The sequence below is a fragment of the Myodes glareolus genome, chromosome 16 (assembly GCF_982192425.1).
Source record: "Myodes glareolus chromosome 16, mMyoGla1.1, whole genome shotgun sequence".
NCBI classification, from domain to species: Eukaryota; Metazoa; Chordata; class Mammalia; order Rodentia; family Cricetidae; genus Myodes; species Myodes glareolus.
Genome location: NC_142041.1, coordinates 28,650,894 through 28,674,938, shown reverse-complemented (window position 1 = coordinate 28,674,938; position 24,045 = coordinate 28,650,894). Strand labels below are relative to the sequence as shown.

General features: G+C 49.3%; 1 protein-coding gene and 1 pseudogene across 1 annotated transcript in view; one reads left to right on the top strand and one right to left on the bottom strand.

The window, feature by feature from the left end:
* Positions 1-24,045, bottom strand: part of Gabbr2 (gamma-aminobutyric acid type B receptor subunit 2) — a 353,494-nt gene that overhangs the window by 4,790 nt on the left and 324,659 nt on the right. The window contains exons 14-18 of the mRNA XM_085677181.2: positions 16,201-16,311; positions 12,627-12,851; positions 9,505-9,687; positions 6,867-6,996; positions 947-1,064 (exon numbers count right to left, since the gene is read on the bottom strand). Coding sequence (XP_085533307.1) covers positions 947-1,064; positions 6,867-6,996; positions 9,505-9,687; positions 12,627-12,851; positions 16,201-16,311 — 767 coding nt within the window. The remainder of the gene's footprint in view (positions 1-946; positions 1,065-6,866; positions 6,997-9,504; positions 9,688-12,626; positions 12,852-16,200; positions 16,312-24,045) is intronic.
* Positions 16,561-16,654, top strand: LOC146891434 (U6 spliceosomal RNA; annotated as a pseudogene).

Here is a 24,045-nt window from a genome sequence, read left to right as displayed (position 1 = left end):
CATAATAAATAAATATTTAAAAAAAGATCCCAATCCCCTTCCCACAGTCAATACATCTTTGGCAGGAGCTCACGCAGTGGCAGAACCTGAGTTCAGTCCAGGGGACTCACAGGTTTGCCTCACCCTGGAGGTGGCAGGTCAGTGAACTGCTGTGTCCCGAATCACAGACAGGGGTTCTGAATGGCCAGTCTCGGCATTTGCTGAGTTGATGATTTATTAACATCATGATGATTTATTATAGCCACATGGCCTGGGTGACTTGCTTGCCTTTGCTGGTTCCTACCTGTTTGTCGCTTCCCAGAAGCCACATGTCAGAGTGTATGTATCTACCTCTGCTTCCAGTACACCAGAATGAGCTAAAGTCACAGGTGGGAACAGAGCTGAGATGGGCAGGTGTTTTATGTCTTCTCTGATTCATCTTATTTAAAAGGACAGACCCCTTCCCTGCTTCATTTATCTCCAAAGCACCTATCATGAGCATGCTATGCTTCGCCCTTTTAATTAATTAATTAGTCTGCCAAAGAAAATAGAGACTCCATAAATATGGGCTCACTGAAAAGAAAGAGGTCTCTGTTTTGGATATTGTTGTTGTGTCTCCAGCATTTGTCTGACACTAACTGGTTTCAACTATCATCGAGCACATGAATTTCATAAGGTTACAGTATGCACACAACAAAAGCAGTGGGCTCTGGTGGAGAACATGGGATTTAAAGTGGGTTAGTATCGAGTTCAAATCCTATGTCCTGCACTCAAGTACTGGGTGAGCTTGTATGGGTCATCTCCCTCTTTTGGATATTAGTTTTCCTGCCTGTAAAAGGAGCATCGTGATATGGCTGCATTGTCATGTGTCTGCAGAGCTCGGGTGAAATAACTGCTGTGCACACTGCAGGCAGCTGTGCTGGGGCGATGTGTTCTTGGGCATGGTTCTCGTGGCGAAGGTACTTACTGCTCTGGGGAGTTGATGTCTTCTATGGGATCTTTGCATGTTCTCGAGGGCTCTGTTGTGCTCCACTGGAGCGGGGGATTTTGATCAAGGTGATTTTTTAGAATGGCCTTTCCTCCCTCTGTTGAAAAGAACAGCACACATTTTGTTAAGTTAGTTTTTACAAATCAACCATGGGACCCTGAGGATTCTCTCCATGGAATAACATTCTCTGAGCCAGGGTCTGTGCCCCAGCCCTTCTGGACCCTGCCATCCATGGACAACAGCAAGGGGAAGTGTGTGACTGATCTTCCCTCTTTCAATTCAAGGGGGGAAAAAAAGACAGCATAGGAATCGAGTGGACTGATTAGGGTTTGTTTTCACTGTCATGGGGGATGGTATAGGTGTGCGATTTTGCATCCATTTGAATTGATCCACATTATTCATGGATTCTGCATTTGCAAACTCATTTGCTTTCTCAAATGGACTTGTCAGCCTGCAATCAATACTTCAGATGCACCATGGTCTCTTTTTATGCATATGACACATGAGCAATTTTGAGCTGCTGTCTGAGTAATTTTGAGTTGCCTGGCATATATATTCCAGCCTGAGGTGGCTTCTTTTGGGTAGCATCCACACTGCTCGCTCTATCCTTGAGCTTGAGGTTGCTTTAGTGCTGCTTGACACGCTTTTTTTTTTTTTTTTTTTTTTTGGCAGCTTTCTTGTTTAAAATGGTCCCCAAGTGTAGTGCTGAGTGTTCCTAAAACAAAGGTGTCAGGCAAGTTCCCGTCAGGTACAAGCTGTAGTGCTGCCGACCATGCGCACAGGGCTGCCGAATGCACAAGCTACAGTGCTGTCAGCCACACACACAGTACTGCCTAATGCACAAGCTGTAGTGCTGCTGACCACACACACAGTGCTGCCGAATGCACAAGCTGTATTGCTGCCAAACATGCACACAGTGTTGCTAAATGCAGTGTGTGCTAGGACGGTGACATGTACCGAGCAAAGCAAGACCTTCATTGGTTGACAAAACGTGCCAACCTGGGAGGAGCTCACAGGAGCCTCCCCCTGTGCTTCCCCCAGAGCAGTGGTGTTTGTCACTATTCATGGTGACCTTACAGAACACACCCACACCCAGTGCCGTGACTCACAAGAGGCAACTGTATAGTGAAGAGTCCAAGAATAAGAATATAGAAATGTAGATTCCAAAAATAAGAATGTATAAATAAAGAAATACAATGTTGTAAGCCTAGGAGAATGAGAGCAGGCTGTCAGCAGCTTTCTCAGCAGCTTAAGGATTAACTATTAACAGTGGGTTACTTTGTTTTACAACCAACTGCTCTGTTTACAAGACGGAAGCATCCCTCTACAAACTGAGGGTCAACTCTGTAAACTGAGAGTTCGAGTGCTGGGATTAAAGGCATACGCCATCACTGCCCGGCCTCTGAGTTAACTTTTAAATGATGGGATGTACGCAATTTTTGACTTTTTGGTTTTGCACTGTCCCATACCGTTCCCTGCTATGCAAAAGTGGCTGTATCAGGGGAATGCAGAGCTTCGTAAACACCATCAGCAAGTACCAGGCAGAAACAATGGGTTAGACACAAACAATAGTTTAACTGAAAAAAACCTGTTAATGGAAATTGTAAAGAAGGGCAATTTGTATTCGAGTTTTACCTTGAGATTGTAAAAATTTCTTTGTTACTGCCTAATGCTTGTTGCTTCTTACTATAAAAAGGGAGTTCAGAAACTATTTTTTTTTTTTTGCCACAGCTTTACAAGTCCATCTCTGGCAGTGGTCTCAGCTAGCCTGATAAGCTTTTTGTGCCCCATGGAGATTTCTTTTTTCTTTTTCTTTCTTTTCTGGAAGAAAGTTTGCTTCTGGTTTACTAGACTCAGGTGGTCTGTCCCATCTTTGTGCAGCCCCCGTGGACCAACGTATAGCCCCAGTGCTGGAGTCTGGACATGTCCTTTTAAGTTCATGGTTTCGTTTTTATTTATTTATTTAAGATGGGATATCATTATGTTGCCCAGACTGGTCTAGGATAGCAGGGCTCAGATGATCCCCCTGCCTCAGCCATCTGGGTTGCTGAGTAATTATTGTGGTGAGTTAAGAGGTGGTGCCTTCAGGTGACTGAGTTTAGAAGGTAAACTTAGGGAAGGCTTTAGTGTCCTTCTAAGGAACCCAAGGGACCGAGTTTGAGCCCTTTCTGTCCCTTCCACTTGTGAAGGCATTGTTCTCTTCCCCAGAATGAAGTGTTTCTGAGGCTCCATCTCAGAAACAGAGGCAAGGACCGCTCTAGACACTGAGCCTACCAATACCCTTGTTCTGGACTCTCAGCCTCCAGAGCTGCAAGAAAATACATTACATTACAGATTTTCTTTCTTTCTTCTCCCTTCCTTCCTTCCTTCCTTCCTTCCTTCCTTCCTTCCTTCCTTCCTTCCTTCTTTCCTTCCTTCCTTCCTTTCTCCTTTGTTTGTGTGTATGTGTGTGTGTTTTTGTGTGTGTGTGGTTTGTATGATATGCTCATATTGTGGGTGTCACTCCTTGGGCACCCTGTCATACACCTTTGGTCTTCCTCAGGTGCTGTCCACTTTCTACTTTTTGTTTTAATTCCTTGAGATAAGGTCTCTCATTGGCACGGAACTTGCACAAGAGGGTAGGCCAACTGCCCAGGAAGCCCCTGGGGGTCAGCTGGTCTCTGCCTCCCCTATGCTGAGATGACAGCATTCACCCTTACACCAAGCCAGGTTCGTGTGGGTTCTGGAGATTAAACGCAAGTCCTTCAAGCACTTTACCAACTGAACTGTCTCCCCTGCCCCTGCTTCTATGGCGCCTGATTGTCAAGTGTGTGTTACAGCAGAAAATCTATGATACACAGACTGAATGCCAAGAGCAGAAAGTGGCTCAGAACAATGTCTACTGCAAACAGCTATATTTGGGGTCTTCTTTCTTGCTTCTTTTCTTTTTTTTTTTTAAAAAATTAGACTTATTCATTTTATTTTGTGTGTGTGAGTGTTTTGCCTGCATGTATGTCTGTGCACCAGGTGTGTGCCTGGTGCCCTCGGAAGTCAGAAGAGGGCATTGGATCCTCTAAAACTGGAGCTATGGATGGTGTTGAACCATCACAATAGAGCTGGGAAATTCAATGGGTCCTCTGAATCACCAAGCCAGCTTCTCAGCATCCTCCTTGTTTGTTTAACAATATATAGTTTTAAAAATCGGCGTCTTCGCCAGGCAGCGGTGGCACACGACTTTAATTCCAGCACTGGGGAGGCAGAGGCAGGAGGATCTCTGTGAGTTTGAGGACAGCATGGTCTATAAAGCAAGTTCCAGGACAGCCAGAGCTACACAGAGAAATCCTGTCTTGAAAAAAAAAAACACAACTAAAACCAAAGCCAACCAAACAAACAAACAAAAACCAACCAAACAAACCCATTCCCACCAAAACAACAATAGCAAACCAAACCAGCCAACCACAACAGTAACAAATGACCATTTTACTATAAAGCCCAGGCAGTTCGAAAACTCTGTCCTCCTGGTTTTTGTTTTGTATTAAAGTGAAAAAGATGAGCCCCTTTTTGGGGGTTCTTAAGAACTTATCACTTGGTTTCTTCCAGCACTTTCTCGGCTTCACCTTTTGTATTTAATTCTGTGTCTGTCTGAGATGGGCTTTTTGTTACAAAGTGAAGTACAAAGTACAAAGTGAAGACCTATCTTTCTTCTCACATGGCTACTCAAGCAGATTTCCCTCCAGTAACCTGAAGTGCTTTCCTTTGTAAAACACTAGAATTATTAGGACTGATTTTTTTGGGGGGCGGCAGGATCTCACTATGCAGTTCTGGCTGGTATGAAAATCATTATGTAGAGCAGACTGGACTCTCATTCACAGAGACCTGTCTGCCTCTGCCTCCAGAGTGCTGGGATTGAAGGTGTACGCCAGTATGCTTGGTCCAGATGGAATTTTTATTCTTTAAAAGTCTTTGTAACTATTTTAATTTAAATATTTCTTTAGATTAACATTTTATGTGAGATGTGTGTATACATGTGTATGACTTCAAAAGCCTGCACATACTTTTGATATTTTGTTATGTTGATACTAGTACTTTTAGGTGGAGGCAGGAATAGCAAGAGTTCAGGATCATCCTTGGCTAAATACATTGAAAATTCAAGGCTAACCTGAGCTAAATGTGACCTTCTCTCAAATACTAGTATAGATTTTTCTATAGTAAGAACACTGGAAGGGAAGGGGAGGGTGGTGGAAAAGGAAAATATGAGAATAAAAGAAACACCATTGATTTAAACATAGATTTTGTGTGTGTCACTGGAGGTTGAATCCAGAGCCCGGCTAGGCAAGTTCTCTACAGTGAGCTGCAGCCAGGGCGGCATAGCAGCCTCCTTCTGCTACCTGTGGATCAAGATGTAGAACTCTCAGCTCTTTTGCTGGCACCATGTCTGCCTGCACCGCCACCATGTCCCACCGTGATGAGAATGGATTGAACCTCTGAAACTGTAAGTCAGCCCAATGAAATCTTTTTTGGCTTTATTTTTAGTGTAGTTTTTTTTTTTTTTTTTTTTTTTTTTTTTGAGACAGGGTTTCTCTGTGTAGCTTTGGAGCCTGTCCTGGAACTTACTCTGTAGACCAGGTTGGCCTCAAATTCACAGAGATCCGCCTGTCTCTGCCTCCTAAGTGCTGGAATTAAAGGCGTGCGCCACCACCACCCAGCTAAAGTTTTCTTTTTAAGAGTTGCCATGGTCATGATGTCTCTTCACAGCAACTGAAACCCTAACTAAGACAGGCTGCATGCCTCTGTATGTATGTGTGTGTATACAACATAATGCTGGCTTCTCGCCCTTGGAGATCTCCCTCATATCTTTTTTAAAAATTTAAAAGAGTTTTTTTATTTTAATGTATATGTGTGTGCCTGTATGAGCTTACGTGCTCCTCAGGCCTGCCCAAGGCAGCCAGAAGAGAGCATCAGACCCCTGGAAACTAGAGCTGGTTATGAGCTGCTCAGTGTGGGTGCTGCTGGGAACCGAACTCGGGTCCTCTCAAGAGCATTAAGTGTCCTTAGCCATTGAGCCATTTCTCCAGACTCTTTACTACCTCCCATCATCGCTAGGGATGGAAACCAGGGCCTCAAACATGATAGGCAGACTTTACCCTGCCCCTCAGCTGTCCTCCTATCCCTTACTGCACTCCTAAGAGGCTATACAATGTGCTCTGTTGTCTCATAATTAATGAGATCACTCTAAATGATGCACATGTACATTAGTGGTAGTCTTTCTTACCTACCAATAATGTGTTGAGCATGTAGAATGTATTTCCTACGTGGATGTATTTCCAGGGGTGGATGCCTGCTTGGGAAGCTGCTAACTCAAGTTTAACAGTTCGTATTTGTGGAGGGCTGGCTTGATTTCCAACATCAAAGGCAAACATCCTTTTCCAAACTTCCCACCCACGCTGGCTTTTGCTGAGAGGTAAATAGAGAGTGGCCCATGTCATGGTGACCTACTCTTCTCACATGGTTGGTAAGAGGGATATTGTAACACAGTCACCTGACTGTTCTTTTCCTGTATACAGATGAGCTGCTTCTTGGACCGTGAAACACTGTTTAAGGAATAACTATAAATCAACTCAGAGGAACGGAGAGGGAAATAAAGGGTGTCCCTGTGAGAACATTGAGGTGCTGCTATGCTGTGTACAAGCGGACACGGTGCCTGAGGGTAAGAAGCTAAAGCTCAGGGCTGGGGATGTGGGGAGCAGGCTCCAGAGAGACTTGAAGCTGTAGGCAGGAGGCGAGGACCCAGTGTGTCAGCCTTGCCTGTGTGCATGGCTTCAGACCAGGTGCCATCCTCCCCCCACCTCCCGCTTTCTCAGAACCTTACTTTTATCTACAAAGTGATGGGGTCCCATCTCTGGGCCCTGTCTTTTCTCACCTGAGCTCTCTGTGAAGTTGCCCAGGCTGAGGATGTCGTTGAGTTCTTGGTAGTGATTCTGTTTGATGTATGTGGTCTTCTCTGGGGTGTCTTGTAGCTGCATGGTGACTTCTTCCAAGTCTTTGTCCAGCTGGAAGACAAGGCTCCATTTGAGACTGAGTCCCCAGGCCCAGCCCCTGCCTCCCAGGGTTCTGCTTCTGCATCTTTTTTTTTCCTTTCGTTTTTTTTTGAGACAGGGTTTCTCTGTGTAGCCCTGGCTGTCTTGGAGCTTGTTCTGTAGACCAGACTGTCCTCTAACTCAGAGAGGTCCGCTTGCCTCTGAGTGCTAGGACTAAAGGCATGTGCTACCACCACTGGGCATAACCTCTGTATCTTGAGAAGAACTTTGTTGTGCTCACTCAAGCACGAGCTGACATGAGATGGATCAGGGCTGTCTGGACTTGAGCCTTGAGAGGGATCAAGCAAGCCCAGGAGGCAAGACAAGGACCAGGGACAAGGGACTAGGCCAGCTAGACCAGCTAGACCACAAAGCCAGGCTGCGCTTTGTGACTCTGTACTGAGTCTCGGTCTCTGTTTGTAGCACAAGGGCATCACAGTTCCCACTTCACAGGGCGGATGGAGACTCCGTGAGATGACGAATGGGGACTTAGCCCAGTGCCTGACACATAAGGACCAGCTGCTAGAGGAGAGGACTGTCATCATAGCGACCCATCAGACCCCAGCCAGGAGGCCTGAAGGCAGAGCTCGGTATCTCTGAGTCCCACACTATCATCCAGACTCCAGCCAGCTGGGGTCACCTGGGGGAGCTGAGTATAATGGGGCTCAGTCACGCCTAGGTTACAGAAGAATCAGGGTTACTAAGCCAGGAGAGTATGTGGGGGAGGCAGGCAGTGGAAGTTGGGATGGTTGTAGAACAGGAAGGGAGTCATATGAATTGTCAATCACGCTCCTGAGGTCAGGGGCAAACTTAATGCTTTAGTATGTTTCTACATGAAAGAAAAAAAATACTCTTATTTGTGCTACACAGTAGCAGGGCTGGGAGTAGAGGATGGGCCCAGTGGGAAGTCAGACTGTGGCCCAATTCTAAGGCAAACAAAGCTACATTGGGGCTGTCAGCGGCGGCTCAGGCTTCCTGCAGTGGGAGATTGCATTGCTGGAAGGATGTGGAAGACTTAGCATGGTGCTATGTTATTGTTTGTTATAGCTGTCTGCTATTCAGAGAGGACTAGCAACGGGCTCAGAGGGGCAAATGCTGATTCTTCCTTGCCACAGAGGCGGGTGTGGGATGCCCTGTCTTAAAGCATTTCAGGTGAGAACACTGTGAGTGTGTTGATTCTCTCCCTGTGTGGCAGGGTTCTATGAGCCCTGTTAGAGGTCACTGGCTCTGGCAAATGAAAACACAGAAGTCCCAGTGGAATTTAAACCTCAGAGAGCAAAAGTCCCCCCCCCCCCCTTGCAGCTCAGGTATAGTCTGCACTCGGTATGGAGTATGCTGTTACTGAAGACACGATCGGTCATTTATTTGAAATACAGATTTATCTGGGCAGCCATATCTAATCAAGCAACTGGCTTCTTCCCTGCAAGTGCCTACATTTCTCAGCATCCTCTATGGCTAAGCAAGCTCATGAACATTCTGGCAGCAGAGGGAGGCAGAACCAAACTGCATTTTTTGGGGCGTATGTGTGTGTGTAATTGTCTTAAGAGGTGATCCCTTGTGTGGGCTTTCTATGTCTCCTCTTCCTAAGAATCCATTCCTTCACCCTGCTGTGCCAGGGGAGTGGCAGGGAGCAGCAGAGAAGGACCTTCACCCCACAAATGACTCTGCTAGCACCCCGTCCTCAGGGCCATTAGGTGAGAAAGAAATAAATGCACCCCCCCCCCGCTTTCTTTGAGACAGGGTCTCTCTCAAGCCCTGGCTGTCCTGGAACTCACTCTGTAGACCAGGCTGGCCTCAAACTCACAATGATACACCTGCCTCTGCCTCCCAAGTGCCGGGATCAAAGGCATGTGCCACTACAGCTGCGCTAACACACTTTCTCTGGGTCACTTTCCTTTTTGAGACAGGCCCCTGCTATGAAACCCAGGCTGGCCTCAAACCCATGACCCTCCTTCCTTAGCTTCCCTTTCGAGGCTTCTTGTGTTTGAGGTCTCTTTGCTGCTATTACATCTTGACCTGACTCAGCCTACACACAAATTCAGTGAGATCCCTGACCCCTAGGCAGTGAGAGAGAGATGGGTTCCATTCCATCTGAGGGTGTGGCTTAGACACGAAGCACCCTAGCTATAGCCTCTCTGGACTATTCAAAAAGCAGTTCAGACCTTGGGGACAGGCTCACAGCAGCACAGCCTATCTCTGGGGGCACCAGTCTTTGTATCCTCTTTCCGTGCTGGGCATCAGAGAGTTATGCGGGCCCTCCATGAAGATACTCCAAAGTTTCCTCTCTGAACGTGTCCTGGATTAGGGGAATTTGGATTCTAGGAGTCCAGGCCAACTGGGCACTAAGTTTGAGTCAGATGTGACCAACTCTCTGCTGTCATTACCCGGGGTGTTCTGGGGGACGGTGGAGCAGGGATAGCGTGGACGCCAGGCAGAGGGGCCAGGACAGGAGGAGGCGTGGCCTCCAGATGAGGGACGCACCTCTGTGATCTTCATCCGTAGGCGGTGGTTTTCTGACTGCAGCCCTTCTAGGCGTGACGTGCTCGCCTGGTTTACGCTGGTGACTGAAGTGGAAGTCTTCGAATCTTCTTTCTTCTGGTTCTGTGTGAACTGGAATCGCCTGTTCTGAGTGGCTGCGTCGGGGTTTGTCCTCAGAGTGATGAGCTGAGGGCACAGAGGGGACTTGATGTGAGACTACTGCCGCGTTCCTCTCTCCCCAACCACGCCCCTCCCCCCGGACCCACTCCGGACCGACAGGAGCCCTGGGAAAGAGGCAGGCTGGAACTCAGACTGGACTCTGGCACAGGCTTGAGCACGATAGTGGGCAGGCAGCTTCCGCTCACTGAGCCTTAGAGTCCTTCTGGGACAGGACAGCCGTCCGCCTGACCCTGGCTCTATCACACAAACCCCTGCAGTCAGAGGCAGTCCACAGCCCCGAGTGGAGTCCCACTGTGGAGCGTTTCTACAGCGGTGAAGTGGGAAAAGTAAAGACTTCCACAACCATGGTGAATTTAGTGATCAGCTGCGACCTGTTTGCCCTGGCAAAGTCATTTAACGGCTTAAATCCCTCACATCTGTTACAGTACAGATTCCACGGGGCAGGGGTCTGGTGTGTTTGAACAATTCATGAAGATTTTCATTTTACTTTTAATTCTGTGTATATGTGTACACATATGTGGGGGTGGTTGTGTGTGTGTGCATGTGGTGCAGTTGCCTGTGGAGGCCAGAAGAGGGAGCTGGGTCTTCTGGAGCTGGAGTTAGAGGCGGGGCTGTGAGCCACCTGATTGGGTGTGTGGACCTGAACCTGGTCTCTCTGTAAGCACAGTTTGGGCTGTTAACTACAGTAGCACACCCCCAGTCCCATGAAAAAGAATTTTTAAAAATCTGAGAAAAAAAAGTTGTGACTTGGCCCTGATCTTATCCATGCATTTTTCAATTTTCTCCAGTCCATGGTGGGCTCTAAGCCTAAGAGCCGTGGCAGAGTTACCATGCCTCTATCAGGACTCCTCAGATTTGGGGTGTGGGTATGAAGAAGGGCTTGATTGTCATCAGGCCTGAAGGGATTAAGGATAGAGTGGCTACCAGGAGCTGCTGTGGGTGACAGGGGCTGGGGTGGGGGCCGGGGTGGAGGTGGGGGTGGGGACTTGTCTGGAAGAGAAAGTGTGGGAGGCAATTCCAAGCCTGGGGGAGACCCAGTCTAGGCAAAGGACAAAGAGTCTGGGTCTCAGGGCACTCAGGGGAGGGCAATTATTATTATTATATTTATTATTGTGTGGGCACATAGCAAGGCAAGGGTCAGAGAACAGCAGCCCATTCTTTCTTCCCACTTTCTGTGTGGGCTCGGAGGCTCCAATTCAGGCTGTCAAGCCGTTGTGTTAAGGGCTTTAGCCTCTGACTCATCTTGCCAGTTTTTATTTTTTAATACAAGTTCTTCTACAGCCCAGATTGGCCTCAATTTACCATGTAGCCCAGCCTGGTCTTGAACATCTGGTCCTCCTGTGTCTATCTACCAGATGCTGGGATTACAGGCTTGTGCTACCATGGGAAGGGCAGGTGGAATGGAAGATGGGGTTCTCAGGGTACTGGGAGAGCCCCCAGAGAGCTGAAACACAACTCAGCATTGGGAATTTGGCTTCTGTGCCCAGAGATCAATGAGATGCTGTCAAAGCTGACAGGACAAATAGCTCCATTAGAGCTGGGCTTACGGAATCTGTCACACTTTTTGGGATGCAGAATGTTCGGGTGCAGGCAGGGAGGTGCTGACGCTGGCCTGGGACTTGAGTGGGAAGCGAACAATTAGAGGAGGAGGCTGTACACCGGAGGATCTCCAGGCCAGTCCTGGCTGAATGAATGTGCCCGGGGGTGGAGGTAGCCCAGTCACCCCAGGAACCTCTCTTCTCTCCTTCTCTGCTACTAACACTCCTATCTCAGGAGTGACTTTCCCACACTGTCTTCTGGCACTTGGGGCCACTGAGGTCAGGCTGCACTGGTCCCTACGAGGTTAAAGCCTCTTCATTCATGGTTGCAAGACAGTGCTTGCCAAATATCTCTCCAAGCTGGTCTTCTGGACTGGTGCGACAGATATGTCCCACTATGACTGCAGGCCATATGTGGCCGGGCAGAGCTATGGTTGCTGTAGGTGCTGCCCAATGCAGAATCATAAGCTTATGTGAAGCTATGCATTTTTATGTGATCTTTAAACACTCCACTGAGTTAAGAAATTGGCTCTCGAGCATGACCTTTGCGGATGACAGTGTTGTGTCACAGTGTCAAAGGGCTGGAAGTGCTTGCGCTCTGAGATGCAAGTGGACACTGACTGTGACTGTTCCTTTTGACCCAGAAGTATCACTTCCAAGACCGCTTACAGCAGATAATTGGAAACAAGAAAAATGTGTTATGTAGAAAAAAAAATGTTCTTTAAAAAGATCTACAATAGGCCTTGTGGTGGTGCACGCCTTTAACACCTTTCATACCAGCACTTTTGAGGCAGAGATAGATGTATCTCTGTGAGTTCGAGGCCAACCTGGTCTACAGAGTGAGTTCTAGGACAGCCAAGGCTACACAGAGAAACCCTGTCTCAAAAAAAAAAATCTGTAATAATCAAAACGTTCAGCAATAAGGGATAAAGTACACATGAAAGCAATGGACCTGCCCTCCGGGATGCAGTGGGTGTGGGAAAAGATGAAGGGTGGGAAGCTGAGTTAAAGACACAAGGGAAAAGAAGGTGTGCGCTGTAGTTACAGCCTGGTCTTCAGAGGCAAGGTTTTCAGCCTTTCAAAAAAGGGAGACCAGGAGGTCGGAAAGATCCCCAGTACCCGCCTGGTGGAAGGAGAGAACTGAGTCCAGGCGTATGTATGACTTGGCACTCATGCAACCCCTCCTCCCCTCACCACATAGACAGGAAGCACATGAGTAGCAAAGTAAACACTAAGAGTTGGATAGTTGGGGTATGAGATTGTGAAGTTTTGGGGGATCTTGTTCTTCTCTTTCTTTCCTAATTTTTTTTCCCTGTGTGCATAGTGCATTTCCACGTGCCCCCCCCCCCCCCAAGGTGTGGTGGCTTCTGCAATCGCCTTGTGAGGGGCAGGGGCAGGGACAGGTACCTTTGGCACAAACACCAGGCAGAGAGTGATCGTGCTGCAGAAGATGATGACCAGGGCCACGATGCAGAACTGCACGTTGGGCTGGTCCCGTGTCAGGAAGGAGACGGCAGCCCCGATGATGCACATGATGCCCACGTTGTACACGCTCATCCCGATGTACTTGCTGTCGTTGAGGGCAGGGATGCTCACGTTGCGTGTTTCCCACGCTAAGAAGCAACCGAACAACTGAAATGGTGACAGAAAGGGGAGGCAGTCACTACCCGGCGGAGGCCCCTCTCCCTGCTCAGCAAACTGCAGGGGCGTCGGGTTGCTACCAACTGCCTACATGTGTGGCGCCAAGTTGCATCCTGAGGGAATGCAGACCGGGGGTGTGTGAGCCCCCCAGTTCTCCTTCACACTCACAGCTGGCTCCTGCAGAGACCTATGAGAGGCCACGGGTGAAGGAACCTCACATAAGATCATGAGTGTTTTCCCTCACTCTCTGGAGAACGAGCACTGAGGTACAGAGAGGAAAGATGGCGGCCACGAGTAAAGGAGCCTCACACAAGATCTTGAGTGTTTTCCCTCACTCTCTGGAGAGCGAGCATTGAGGTACAGAGAGGAAAGATGGCGGCCACACAGTACTGGAGTGGCAGGAGCAGGCTGTGTTTATAGAGCTCCAAAAGAGTCCAGTGTAGTATTTTTCTAGCACACCACGGGAAAGGGTTGCATTCCTTCCCTCCAGACAGGGCGAGTGGATTGTGATGGGTGGCGCTCCAGCAGCCATTTTAGACTGTGTGGCGTGGGCGCAGCACGGCTGTTGGCGCCCCCATCTCAGCGCCTCTGGAGCAGGTTCCAGGGGGAAACTGCCCATCTCTTCAGTCACCATTGTTTTTGGCTTTCCCTCACATGCAATTTTCTTCCTAAGCAACCCATCTCCCTACAGAAGCAAACGGGACAGGAGCAGACAGGAGAGAGGCCCAAGGAGAAACATCAGCCCCCACAGTGCTCTGAGGGAGGGGTGGCCACAGGAGCAGGCCACATTTGCCCCTCTGGGTGGTAGTGAGGGAGGCTGAGGGAGACTGGAGACTCCTGCAGGCGCGGGGTCCCAGGGCCTTCTCACCAATGCCTCTCCTGTTTGTTTCTTCTCATAACTCAGGGCACTTCATATCCGTCATCGCTGTGATGACTGCTTTCTGAGGGGGACTCCGTTTGGCATCATGGGGCAGAAGCAGGCTAGATAAGTCAGAGGGCTTGGAATGGTCTCTTATGAGTCACTGGCCACGGACTCTGAACAGGTCACTTTACCTCTCAAAGCCTCACCTGCAGCATCTGGGAGATGGGGTAACACTCATCCTCTAGGGCCCCTGTTTGGATGGGGTAAGAGGGGTGTGGTAGTTTGAATGTAATTGGCCCCCCGTAATCCCCATAATCTCAGGGAGTGGCACTATTAGGAGGTGTGGCTTTGTTGGAGTGGGTGTGACCTTGTTTGAGGAAGTGTGTCACTGTTGGGGGTGGGCTTCGGGGTTTTCTGTGCTCAGGATACCACCCAGTCTCAGTCAACTTCCTGTTGCCTACAGATGGAGCACTTTTCAGCTCTAGTACCATGTCTGCCTGCACGCTGCCATGCTCCCTGCCATGATGATAATGGACCAAACCTCTGAAGCTGTGAGCCCCCTCAATTAAACGTTTTCCTTATAAGAGTTGCCATGGTCATGGTGTCTCTTCACAGCAAAAGAAACCCTAACTAAGCTATAGGACAGGCGGGATAGTCCCAAGTGAACTTCTCTGATGGATGGTACTTCACACTGCATGGAGGCATCCTCTTCCCAACCAAGTGTGCCCTCTGGCAGCCTGATCGATTATTTTATTTATTTATTTTTTTGAGATTGGTTTTTTTACCCCCATAGCCCAGGCTGGTCATGAAGTCTCAGTCTCCTGAGTGCTGGTTTAAACATCCAGGGAGGGACAGAGGTATCTAAAGAGACACTTGTGAGCCCCACTTTGACTCCCAAAGTATTGAAACAATGAACCTCAAGGAACTAGAATTCCTTCAGGAATATCAGGAAGAAGAGAAGACCTGGCCAGCCTGAGAGGAATACTGCAATTGAAAAGAGATTTATAACTTCTCAGACAGCTCATAGGAGACGAAAGGATGGGTCAAGGGTGGGCAGGACCACACCTTGGCCAGGACTGTTTAGGTGTGTATGGCTTCTTAAACCTCAACCTCTCTTCCAGACCTTGGAGATGAACTTAGAATGGGGTGGGGTGTCAGGGAACTTAGGATGGTGTGGGATGGGTATCAGGGGACTTAGGATGGGGTGGGGTGGGTGTCAGGGGACTTAGGATGGGGTGGGATGTGGTGTCAGGGGACTTAGGATGGTGTGGGATGGGTATCAGCAGACTTAGAATGGGGTGGGATGGGTGTCAGGGGACTTAGGATGGGGTGGGGTGGGTGTCAGGGGACTTAGGATGGGGTGGGATGGGGTGTCAGGGGTTGTCTTTCTCCATCTTCCCAATGTTTTCACATTGAAAACTCTCCTCTTTCTGCTTTTCATAAAGCTTCGGCTGTTCTAATTGGTTTATAGAGGATGGGTGGCTGTCTGGGGCGCAGGCTGTACCTCGAGTTCATTAACACTGGGATTACAGGTTTGTGCCCCACACCATGCTGGTGGGTTTTTTCTCAGATCCCTTTACTAGGAAAGGGAAGCCTTGGAAGCAGGCACCAGGTGAGGCAAGGAAGCCATCGTCTGCTGAAAACCTTCCCTGGGCGGGTCCTTCATGCATTATCCCATCAGTCCCCAGAGGTCACCTCTCAGAGGAAAAGCACAGGATGGACCAGATGCGGGAACCTGCCTGGGTGGGGCCCATGGTGGCGAGTGGCAGGGCCTGGTGGGAGCCTAAGACAGTAGCTCTGACTGGAAGGCACTGACCAGCAGGGGCTTGTCTAGAGACCTGGCGGTTCCTGCAGAGCTCTGAAGAGTGTCAGTGTCCGGAGGGACAGAGTCACATGTTCTTAGACTTTCAAGGAGTGGAATGAGGACTCACAGGTGCTGAACTGAGACTAGGAAGAGCTTTCTTGCCATCTGTAATCTGCAATAGTGGCCCTCACAGGTATATCCACATCCAGACCCATGGAAGTGGTGAATATGGCCTTACTGGTGGCGGTGCGTGGGGTGGGTGGGTGAGGGAGTCTTTGGAGGTACAATTAGGGATCCATGAATGGAATTTTTGCAGATCATCTAGTTGGTCCCTAAATCCAATGATAAGGATTAAGAGAGAAGAGGGGAAGGAGTTAGAGATAAGCCACAAATCACAAGTCAAGGACTGCCAGGAGCCACCTTCACTGGAGGAGTCCCGGAAGGGCTCTTCCTTAGAGCGTGCAGAGGAAGCACAACCTTGCCTCAGGAGGGAAACGGGGGCATCATTTCTGCCTGTCTCCTAGGGCTGCGGTGGGGTCTGAGACCAGGGTTTAGAGACTAAGGGTTTAGTCATGTGGAGGATGCTCTGTTTATTTTCATGTTGTGAAGGCCCCGAGGAGAAACAGGCCTGGCGAAGCAGCGTCCCCAAACTCTGCCTCCCGCTTGGCACCTACCATGAGGAGCCCCTTGTAGGCGTAGACGATGCCGAGCCAGATGGTCATGTGGGTGTTTTCGCAGTGTTCCAGCAGTGGGCGGATGGAGATGTCCCGGCCTGCTGGGTCCGGCTGCATCAAGAGAAAACAAAAACCCTAGGGATGGACTGGCTATCTTCCAGCAGCTGAGTCCCTAGCCGAGGCCCCCTTTCCTCCCATACTCCACAACCAGTGATACACAGGAGACCTTCGCATTCCCATGGTGGGATGGAAGTGCCAGCTGACACCGTCCTCTGATTGACGGTTGTTCATTCAAGCCTGGCCAAACCTGGCTGATGGGAGCTGCCAGGGCCCAGGTTCTGACTCTTGATTCTAGTAACAGTGGCAGCACAGATCTCAAAACTGGAATGGTACTGAGGGGCTTAGCATGGCCCCTGCTCAACGAAAGCAAATTCCTGAAGTGTTCCATATTTGTGCCGAGGAGCTATGGACAATCAATGGCTTCTGGGAGACAGAATCAGTTTTCTTTAAGGGTGTGGTCCCTGGTAGGTGGGCTATGTTCCAGTGGCTGGCTCCACACCCAGAAATGTGTGGACAGCACAAACTGGATTCTGGGGTTATGTAAACAGGGTGGGGGCACAACATTAGGGGGAGTAGGAAGATGGGGTGGTCACGGGAGAAGTTAGGGGGAAGAGTGTGTGTAGGGAATATGATCAAAATCCATGGTATGAAATTCTCAAGGAATCAACAAAAACATTATAGTAAGAAAATTCCAGTAACAACTCAGCCCAGAGGAGGTACGTGTAAAGCTTGTTGAAAGAGAGAACTGGCTGTCAGTTGGGCAGGGAGGTCTGGAGTGGGCCTGGGCAGCTGAAAGTACAGAACAGCTTGGCCCATTCGTACATAGGGCCCACTACGAGCCCTTCTAGGAAGACGTACATTGAAGACGCTGTGATGGCAGCCATGTTATATATCACATGACACAGTCTGGGCCAAAGCCGATTGGACAAGAGGCAGCCAATCCTGAGACAGGTCAAAGATCTGGGGTGGTTGCTCATTCTCTTTGACAGCACTTTTCCCACAGAGATGCTAGGGACTGGAATAAGTTATCCTGGACACTTGTCTTCCTCAAGTCACTTGAAGACAAGCTGCAGACTTAACTCTCCACTCTTATACAGCTCAGTGTGTGTTTGCTAAGAGGACACTCTTACATTTTCCAGCTGGAACTGGAAATGGCTAACTCTACTCGTTAGCCATTTCCACAGTGGACCCAATGGATACTTTAAGGAATCTTGCCTTTTTTTTCCCCCCCAAATCAGGATTCACCCTAGGACCAGCACACTGCATTTTCTTATGTTTCCCTGACTTGCTTTTGTCTCAAACAATGCCCCAGCTCACTTTGGTCTTTCATTTCATCATATTTCCGCGGCATTCGGCTCAGTTAACTGTTGTTAACTCTTCCTTGATGTGGATTTACTGGCTGTTGTCATGACTAGCTTCAGGCTATGCATGTGGGGCAGGAACCCTGCAGAAGAGATGTCCCTTCTGTGTGCCACCTCAGGGCATAAGATGACACTTTGTCCAGTGTCTGGGGACAGCAACTCTGCTCACATGGCTGTGGTGGCCTCACCACTTGAAAGGTAGCCTTGCCCCTCTGTGATTAAGCAGTCACCTGTTGGAGCCACTGGGAGACCCCGCGGAGATCCTGTTTCCCACAAACATCAGCTCGGGGCTAGTGACTTTGGGAACCGTGAACGGGATTTGCTAGCTGTCACCCAATCTGGACAGAACACATTCTGCTGCGAAACAGCCCTTTCTTTCTTCCCTTGTTACTTTTGGCCTCGTGAGTTCTTTTAAATGCAGCGTCTTACAGCCCTTTGCTATCATTATGCATTTTGACTCGCTTATGCAGATCTGGCCAGTGAAAACGCTGGCATGCTGCCGCCGATGCTTTCTCCCGCATGTTCCTGTCATCTTTATTTTTTGAACACTTTCTTATTCCTTGGCACAGGATGTTCTCAGCTCGCCTGGCATTTCCCTTGCCCCAGCATCGGAACTGGTTATTTTCCTTCCAGTGCAATGGTGTTTAGAAACCAACATCTGAGAAGTTTGTGGGCTGCCTGAGGGTATCATTACTTTTAGTCCTGTGTATGATGTATGTGTGTGTGTGTGTGTGTGTGTGCATATGTATGTATATATACATGCATATATCTATCATCTACTAGTTTTATCTATTAAGTATCAATTATCATCTATCACTTTTCAAGGATCTATTTCATTTATCTTTCTTTATTATTTAAGCATCTATCAATTATTTGTCTATTTACCTATCTATCATCTATGAATCACTCACCTATCAATTATGAATCCTTTATCTCCCATCTACCAGTCATCTATCAATCATCTACGTATCTACCATTGGTCATCATCTATTTATCCCCCCCCATCTATCATCTATTCCATACCTGTTCATTTATATTTTTTAGACAAAGCCATGCCTCAGAGATTTGCTTGCCTCTCCCATTCCCTAATTTCACCTCTCTTCTTGCAGTGAGATTTGACTTCCAACCAACTCACCATATTTACTAACTTGCTTTTCCACAACACAGCTTCAGAATCCACTCATAGGTAGTACCAACAAGAAGCCTCGTTAGTAAAGTTGACCTTTCTTAGCAAATCTGTTTGCCAATTCTGTGGGTCCCCCATGAGCACGTTGTCAAAGAAAGGTGTTCAGGCTTCTGTTTTCTTCTGAAGGTGTTCCTGGCAGTCATAGGAAGAGGGGGCACTCTTGATGGGGCTTCTGGTGTGGAAGGCAAGCGAGACTAGAATCCTCCCTTACCTAGCTAGTCTCTAGGCTCGGTTTTGGAGGCAGGCACTGCCTGGTTCCCGTGGGTGAGAGAAGATGGCATTCCCATATGGAAACAGGAAGAGGTTGGAGTCTGTGGGTTCAGGTCATCTTATCTTCAGATCGCTCCACTGCATGCTCTTTTGGGCTCTATGCCCCCTTCCTTAGCTGTGCCAAGCCACGAAAGACATGAGCTTCGTTTCCTCAAGTCCGTGGGGTTGGAGTCCACGTGTGAGCAGGAGTGCTAGAAGGGACAGGAGGTTCCTGAGGTGACCTCCAGGACGCAAAGTCAGAGTGGCCTGGGCTGGAAATGACCCTTCACAGCACCCTCAGTGACTGGGATGTATCACAGCACCCTCAGTGACTGGGATGTATCCATCATGAGCAATGGTCTCCAGATAAGTTTCCTGGTTTAATCAAGGAGATGGAATGGACTTGTTCCCAAGGTCAGCAGTGACAACCACACGGACATCAGGATGCAGGAGCAGAGGCCTCCACGGTCATGCAAGCTGCAGACCTATTGACAATGAGTGTGCCACTGCTCTAGATGAAAGGTAGTCATTTGTAATGGATTCAGACTCGGTGTGCATGGCGGTCCTGACATACATCATTTATTACTCAATAGAAGGACAACTCGATTGGTGGAGGCTGACAGGGACCTGCCTGGCTCCTCCACACTGTGACAGGAGCCCTGCCCCTCCTTGGGGAGATGGCTCACAAGGCCATTTTGCTGAATTAAACCCTTTCCTCCCATACCTTACCTGTTGCTACCCTCATCTTTCCTCTTGGGCTCCACAGAATAACTCTGAGCTGTCTCTTTGAGTCTTGAGGGGGGCAATCCATGAAGGACATGTCACCTACACTTTCTTCCACGTGACCCTGTCACAGCCGCGAATTTCTGCTGATCTAGGGTTGAGCTTGATGCTCCAGGTGCGTGGAGTGGACTGTTGTTCCCTGCTCTGCATACCTTTGACTCCCCAAATATCTGTCTTCCTCTAGCAGGTCCTGTGGTCTTTATTCCATCAGGAAATGACCATGGAAGGGCTGTGACTTGCCTCTCCTGCCTACATCGCAGCCTGGCATCATGTTTCACCCCCACTCCCTTCCATACCCTCTCATTTGGCTTCTTTAAATCTCGCATCCACCCAGCCAACCTGGCTGCCACCTGGCCTGCCAAAAGGCAGTGCCACAGAGGCAGAACCCATGAAGAGTTCACACAAGGCAGGGGGTTTGGGGGCGAGGGACCTGTTTCTTCCTTTACCTCCCTGTGTTGCGGGTAATAACTTGGAAACAACCATTCAAGGTTGGCTTTTCACATCGTCCTCTTGCTGCCCCCTCTCCATCAGTAGCAATGAGGTTTCTATCCTTGGGAGCCTAGGGGGATGATGGGAGTCTTTGAACACAGTTGAGGGACCCTGGTACCGAATCTCAAGGCAAGTGAAGCAAGCCATTGTTGGGTCATTCAGATCCTATGTTGGACTTGGGTCCCAAGACTTGCGAAGTCACACCCATGGGGAGGAAGAGTCGCCACCTGAGTCTTTTTGAGGTATTGTTGTCATGCACCAAACTGCCACTAGAGGTCATCAGAGAATTGTGTGGTGTGTGGTGGATTTCATCTACCTGCCTCTGGGAACAGAGAATCACGAGTTCAGTGAGGCTGAAAATGGGGAGGCTGTCAGAGGCGTTCCCTGAGATGGAGGGAAGTATCGACTGGCCTAACAGAGGCCACTGAGGCCAGATGTCCAAGCGCTGTGGTAGAGCCACCCAGCTTCCCGGGCAGCTGTGAGGGAGGGGCTGCTGGGAGATGCCGTACTGCCCTGGGCTCATCTCACTGTGGGCTGTCCACACAGTCCAGGGCCTGTGTGCTGGTCCTCGGGTCTGCCTCTCTTCCAAGGATTGCATTTCCTCTGGCTTAACAGCGCTGCTCTTGCTTGGGATGACCAACTGTGAAGATTTGCTGTCGGCTCCATTCTCTCGATTTCTCCCTTCCTTCCATTTTTCTCACCTGGCAATTAGTCAGGTACTTACCCATATATCCCATAACTACTAAAGCAACCTTATTTTCCAGGTACTGCTGGGGGCATAGGAGTGTCACTACATGCAGGGCAGGAGAGTGTCCTGTTCTCACGGATCTCCCATTCAGGACTGGGTGGCTTCCATGAGAGGTGGTCTCACAGGGCTGAGAGACCTCCTCCCATGCAATGGTATTGGATAACCAATGGATAAGCAATGATAAGGCTACCACTCGCCTCCTGCTGGTTGCTAGGGTAAGAACGCCACTCTCAGAATGCAACAAGATCTTATGCTCACTCTGCAGGACACAGAGGCACAGACAACTGAGTAACTAGCCCAGGCTCTCCAGCTGCTAAGTCACAGGGATTTCTGGTATTTCTCCCAACCTCACCACTTGCCCTTCTAACCTAACCACACACTGCCCTGCTTCTCCTAAGAATCCTGCTAAACTCTAAGGAGACAGTAGTTATGAACCTATTTTGTGCTTCAGCGAGGAACAACTTCACTGTTGAGCATTCGGTAGAAGATTTTAGAAGCCCTGGTACTCTGAGAAGGCTGAACCCAAGCTAAGGATATGCTTGCCTGCATGGCAGGGCTCTGTGGACACCTGCTTGGGATGGCCGGAGGGTAGACATGTTGGCTCCAGGTCCAACACTGCTCAGCAGGGGGGATGCACAAGCTGCCCGGGAAAGCCTACCTCATCTGTGCACGGGAAGGAGAGCAGCTGGCCTGAGTCCCTCTGTAGGATGCAGTGCTGACAATGTAGGTCAGCGGCCCCTGGGCACATCCTGCATTGTCAGGAAGCACATGTGGGCAGGCAGGTCAGCACCTGGGTTCACCCACGCGGGCCTGAAAGGATAAAGACTTTGGCCCTGGCCCAGTCTTATTGGGAGAACTCTGGCGAGCCTTTTTTTTCAGGTTTTAACATCCTAGCTGCAAAGGGAGCCCCTTATTGGTGTTTGTGTGTGTGTGTGTGTGTGTGTGTGTGTGTGTGTGTGTGTGTGTGTGTATGTGTATGTATTTACATGCATGTGTATATTTATATGTATATTTCTGTTTATGTCAGTGCAGAGGTCACTCTTGGGTGTTATTCCTCAGAACTTTGTTTTTCTAAGAAAGGGTCTCTTGTCTCTCAGTTGGACCTGGGACTTGTCAATTAGGCTGAGCTGGCTGGCCAGGGAGCCTCAGGAATTTGTCTGTCTCCACCTCCTAGTTCTGAGATTGCAAGCATGTGATCCCCATGCCTGGCTTTTCACCTAGGTGCTGGAGGCGAATTCATGTGTTCACACTTGCTGTCTGCCAGCGCCATTGCCTTCCCCGCTCAGTTCACTGCATAGTGAGCGGGAGCTGGGTCACTGGAGGGTGGCTATCCCTGTCCATCTACTCCTCCATAGTAGCTCTTCCTGTATTTCCCTGCTGTACACCATGCAGGCCCTAGAGCCTGGGTGTCCAAAACCACTCTGATGCCAGTGTCCTAGCCAACCCAGATGCTGGGCAAGCCACACAGCACTGCTGTAAAGAGCAGAGGTAACAGGTGCTCCCCCAAAAACCCCAACATCCTGTGGGAAGCTCAGATGGAAGGCCTGTCTCAGGTCAGCCCCTCTAGAGAGGCTCTTCCAAAGTGCCGACACAGCGTGAGATCCCCCAACCCAGGGATGAACAAATGGGAACGCCCGACATGGCCAGGCCAGGACCCGGGCATGTGTTAGAACCAAAGGAGCCAGGGTAGGTGTGTGTGACAAGCAGGGCCGGTGCACTTGCTGAGCAAGGTAAGCACAGGGACCCCAGGGAGCTTGGGACAATGCAGGCGCAAGTACACAGGCCTGCTAGGCTTGGGAGGGTTAGGTCTCTCGGCAGCTGCTGGTCTGCCATGCTGCTGGCTCCAGGACGGCTCTGGGGGCAGCACAACCTCTAAAGGGTTACAATGAAAATGAATCAAAATATTACTCTGTATGCAACTGTATGGGTGCATGTGGAGGCCGGAGGACCACTCCTCTTTCCACCATGTTGGATTCGACTCCGGTGGTCAGGTTGGCATGCCAAGTGTTTTACCCACTGAGCCATCTAGATGGGCTTGGTAAAGGAATTTGAACAGCAAGGGGAGACTGGGCCTAAGGTTAGAAGTTCTTTGGCTAAAAGTGAGAATCCTGGGATTGGAGAGATGGTTCAGTGGCTAAGAGCACTCACTGGCTGCTCTTGAGGAGGACCAGAGTTCGAATCCTAGCACTCATGTGGTACTTCTCAACAGTCCAAAATTCCAGTTCGCAGGAATTGGACGCCCTCTTCTGCCCCCTGCTGGCCACTTTCCCTCACACAGATTCACTTGTAATTAAACAATAAAACCTTAAAACAATAATAGCAAAAATGAACATCACCTTTTGTCACCGACACATCTGTAACAGAGAGAATAAAGACTAGGCATAGGGGAGCCATTACACAGCCCCGACACTAGAGCAGACCTGGCATCCAGGACTTCTGCATGTCCTGGTAGGGGGCTTGGTGGGTGGGCCTGGGCCAGGATTTGGGTCCAGGAGGAGGAGGAAAGGGTGGCTTGGGAAGCCTGATGTGTGCCACGCACAGTATTCTCAGACCTTCCACCTTACGGCTCCAGTGGGTAGCTTGCCCTTGAAAGGAAGGACCCTTCCTCCCTGTGGCCAGTTCTCCGGACCTTTGCACCCTGTGACCAGCTCTCCCAACCCTTCCTCCCTGTGACCAGCTCTCCAGACCCTTGCTCCCTGTGACCAGCAATCCGGACCCTTCCTCCTGGTAACTAATTCTCCCAACTCTTGCTCCCTGTGACCAGCTCTCCACAGCTGCCCTGCAGAGCTTCCTTTGTAGGTCATTCCTGTCTCATATCTTAAATACCAAAGTAAATTTTTAAAACACATGGTAAAATTGGTAGGTTTTCTTCTTGCGGTGAGTATGTATAGATGTGTGTGTGTGTGTGCGCTGGTGGACATGTAACTTTTGGGGGGATTTATTTTCAGTGCCTTGAGATGCCTTTTTTT